At 37.5% G+C, this 4,057-nt stretch overlaps 1 protein-coding gene and 1 non-coding gene across 4 annotated transcripts in view; both read left to right on the forward strand.

Annotated features, from left to right (window-relative positions):
* On the forward strand, positions 251-321 carry TRNAG-GCC. The gene has a single exon. It is a non-coding gene; the product is annotated as a tRNA-Gly (tRNA).
* The window catches only part of LOC104787116, a 9,922-nt gene continuing 7,685 nt past the window's right edge, over positions 1,821-4,057 (forward strand). For 2 of the 3 annotated variants that reach the window (XR_767792.2, XM_010512635.2), the window contains exons 1-5: positions 1,821-2,186; positions 2,271-2,922; positions 3,007-3,206; positions 3,304-3,548; positions 3,676-3,811. Coding sequence is in view for 2 of the 3 variants with exons in the window: in XM_010512635.2 (XP_010510937.1) it covers positions 1,918-2,186; positions 2,271-2,922; positions 3,007-3,206; positions 3,304-3,548; positions 3,676-3,811 (1,502 nt within the window). In the remaining variant the exon portion in view is untranslated. Of the gene's footprint in view, positions 2,187-2,270; positions 2,923-3,006; positions 3,207-3,303; positions 3,549-3,675; positions 4,042-4,057 lie in introns of all 3 variants that reach the window. The other variant, XM_010512636.2, reaches the window with a different exon arrangement.

A 4,057-nucleotide genomic window follows, 5' to 3' on the forward strand; every position in this document is an offset into this window, starting at 1 on the left:
GGCTTCTCTACCATTCAACATACTAAACCAAAACAGTCTATTAGTACAATCAAGTTCACGTCAGCTATCCATTAACATAAAGTTGTATCCAAAATGTTACATATATACTTACATAGCAAAATCCAAATGTAAGCATAGATGTGAATCTCCACTCCATTCTTTTTCTATCCAAATTGCTGAGTTTTTTTTGTGTCGTATAAAACAATATGTTTGGTATAGATATATAAAAAGTAGAACAATCAAACAAGTAGCACCAGTGGTCTAGTGGTAGAATAGTACCCTGCCACGGTACAGACCCGGGTTCGATTCCCGGCTGGTGCATTTGAGCTGTGATGAAATTGGTTCAAGCGTTGGTTGGGTCCTTCGCATTCTCCTGATCTTTCAGTTGAGATTCACCACACCTCTGAGCTCTCTTTTTTTTTTTCCTTTCTGCTACGTTAAAACTTTTGATTATATTCATTGTTGTCTTCAGATTATTTGGATGAGGGAATCAAGTGGTGAGAAATTCTGAACTACCCATCTTCTCAAGTTCATAAGTAAGTGATCCTTGCCAAGTGCTTAAGTCTTTTCACTATGTATTGAAGCAGGCCCGCCCTGACCTAAAGCTCATGAAGCAAGGGCTTTAGGCGCCAAAAATTATAGTTATTTTAGGGGCATCAACTTCTGAAAAGTATCCTTGGTGTAGTGGTTTTGATTTTTGATTTTTAGTTTCTTGTCCAGTGTTCAAACCCTGTCCACGTTAACGATTAAACGATTTGTTTCCTTTTTTTAACTCGATTTGTTTCCTATTTTATCCGACCATAATATTCTGTTTTATCTAAATTTATTTATATTATATTAACTAATATAAAAATTATACGATTAAATAAAAAAAATCCAACTCTCTTTATTTGACGGTTCCTCTTCTTCTTCTTCCAATTTTCGCTGATCACCGTCGAAACACCATCAATCACCATCGGAGTCTCTCCATATATGTTTGTGTTTCTTCTTTTTTTCTCCTGGCTTCCGACTATAGTCATACTTTTTCTATGTTTTTTTTTCTTTGCTTAATTTCTCTGTTTTTTTTCTAATAACTTTTCTAGATTTTCATATTCTCTCAAGCACTTAATAATTGAGAGATTGATTGTTAGAAGTTAAAATGTTCATGCACTTTGACTAACTTTTATTTAACATTCAAGTTGTCTCTACTATATTTGTCAATTTGATGATGTGTTGTTTTCGTTGATTGCTTGTGTTTTTGTGGTATAGTTTAGTACTGAAATTTTAGTAAACTTTACCAAACGAAAGTGGTTAATTGATGTATAGATATTTTTTCTTTTGTCAACAAGTGATGTATTGATAATTAGTGTTTCTGTATGATTTCTTTTTAAAGAAATGAAATTTTTTGTGATCTTTTGCATAGTTATATACGTATATAATTGTATCGGAAAAAAAAGTTGATATTTAGGGGCAGCATTTTCTACTTTGCTTTAGGCGTCATATACCTACGGGCCGGCCCTGTATTGAAGTTTCGGGTTCATTCATGAACTTGAATCCTTTCGTGCCAAGCTAAGTAACTACAAAGAGAAATACACATAACCACTGCACTCATGTGAACAATTTGTTTAAACTGATCGCTACAAGGCTTACAACCCCAAAAACACAAGAACTTTTGTTTAGGCTCTTTTCAAATTTCAAATAATAATATACAAAAAGGGCAAAATTAACAAAGATAAATATAAGGCCGATTTTTAAAATAAATAAAAAATACAAGGACTATTTTATAACAAAGTTCCTCACTTCCTCTCCCAATGTATTATTCTTTTTTTCATCCTCTTCCCCATTTCGATTCTTCTGTAAAAACAAACCAAAAAAAAACCCTAATTTCTGGGGCCTGTGCAGTCGCTGCACAGTTCACTCAAAAAACTATACACAGAGATGGAGATAGTCGAATCATTAGAAGAGATTCAAGTTCAGAACCCACAAGTTGAAGACTTTTCATGGGCGGATTTAACCTGGACCAAATTCGGAACATCGGAGCATCACGACGAAGTAGCACTGGTTCCATACGCAAGGGTCGATGAGTTCATCATCGGAGAATGCTCAAACGCAGAGTGCCCAACACGATTTCACATCGAAAGAGGAAGGAAACGCTCTCGAGGCAGTCTCAAAGAGTACAAGAGCGACGAGTATTTGGAATATAGACTGTAAGTTTCAAAACCTACTTTAAAAGCAATCAAAGATCTCATTTTTAGGTTTTTTTTCATTGGTGGGTTTACTTCTCATTGAAGGTATTGGTGTTCATTTGGTCCTGAGAACTATGGTGAAGGTGGTGGTGTTTTGCCCAGTAGAAAATACCGTCTCAACACTAGGAATCGAGCAGCTAGACCTCAGTCTATGAGAGGATGTACTTGTCATTTTGTGGTGAAACGACTCTATGCTCGTCCTTCACTTGCGCTTCTCATTTACAATGAGAGACGACATGTGAACAAAGCTGGGTTTGTTTGTCATGGACCTCTTGATAGAGATGCTATTGGTCCTGGTGCTAAGAAGATTCCTTATATATGCAATGAGATTCAGCAGCAGACTATGTCTATGATCTATCTTGGGATTCCTGAAGAGAACGTTTTGGAGAAACATATTGAAGGGCTTCAGAGGTATTGTGGTTCTGATGCAACTGTCAGTAGTCTTGCCTCTCAGTATGTTCATAAACTTGGGATGATTATCAAACGTTCCATTCATGAGCTGGATTTAGATGATCAAGCTAGTATCAAGATTTGGGCTGAGCGCAACAAGAAATCAATCTTCTTTTATCAGGAAGCTTCGGAAAGTGATCAGTTTATGCTTGGGATTCAAACGGAGTGGCAGTTGCAGCAATTTGTGCGTTTTGGGCATTGTAGTCTCGTTGCAGCTGATTCGACGTTTGGGATAAAGAGACTCAAGGTAAGATGGATCTTATTTTCTATGTCTGTCTCTGTTTTGGCGAGAGTTATGTGCGTAATCCTGATATCTTAAACGTTGTGGCAGTATCCTCTGTGCACGCTTCTTGTATTTGATTCAAGACATCATGCTCTCCCCGTTGCTTGGATTATCTCTCGTAGCTATTTGAAATCTGATGTCGAGAAGTGGATGAAAATACTACTCCAACGTGCCCAGAGTGTTGAGCCTGGTTTCAAAATCAACGGCTTTATCATTGACGATGCTGCAACGGAGATTGATCCCATAAGGCATGAATGATGATACTTCAACTCTGTATATGGAGTTGTATAATTGGATAAAGAGTGTTTTGTAAACTGACTCAGTTCCGTTTTATTACTTTTCCAGGGATACATTTTGTTGCCCCGTCCTTTTTGCTCTCTGGCGTGTTCGTAGATCATGGCTTCGGAATGTTGTGAAGAAGTGTGATGGCATTGAGGTTCAAAGAGAGTTATTCAAATGTTTGGGAAAACTCGTGTACAGCATTTGGGATGAAGTAGATACACCAAAGGCTCTAGAAAGATTAACTCAAGATTTTGTTGATCAAACCGCCTTCATGCAGTATTTCACATCTACCTGGTTACCTAAAATAGGTTAGCCATTTCTCTTTTACTATTCATTTTCTTATCCGATTATATAGAACCTCTGGGATGGCTGCTAACTACTAGTGGTCTTGGTAATCTTGGTCTTAAAGCCTTATGTGTTCTTCGTTATTTGCAGGAATGTGGCTATCAACTATAAAAAGTCTTCCACTTGCAAGCCAAGAAGCATGTGGTGCTATAGAAGCTTACCATATAAAGCTTAAAGTAAAATTGTTTGATGATACACACCTCGGTGCGCTTCAGAGAGTAGATTGGTTGGTACATAAGCTGACGACTGAACTCCATTCTAGTTATTGGCTTGATCGGTATGCTGATGAAAGTGATTCTTTCCAAAACGTTAAAGAAGAATACATAGCTTCTACTTCGTGGCACCGAGCGACAGAGATTCCAGACTCTGCTGTTACACTAGATGAAAACAACATCCTTGTTGCAAAGGTTCAGTCTCAGAGAGATAGCGATGTAACACGAGTTGTGTGGAATCCAGGTTCAGAGTTTGCCTT

This window comes from Camelina sativa, chromosome 5, assembly GCF_000633955.1.
Source record: "Camelina sativa cultivar DH55 chromosome 5, Cs, whole genome shotgun sequence".
NCBI classification, from domain to species: Eukaryota; Viridiplantae; Streptophyta; class Magnoliopsida; order Brassicales; family Brassicaceae; genus Camelina; species Camelina sativa.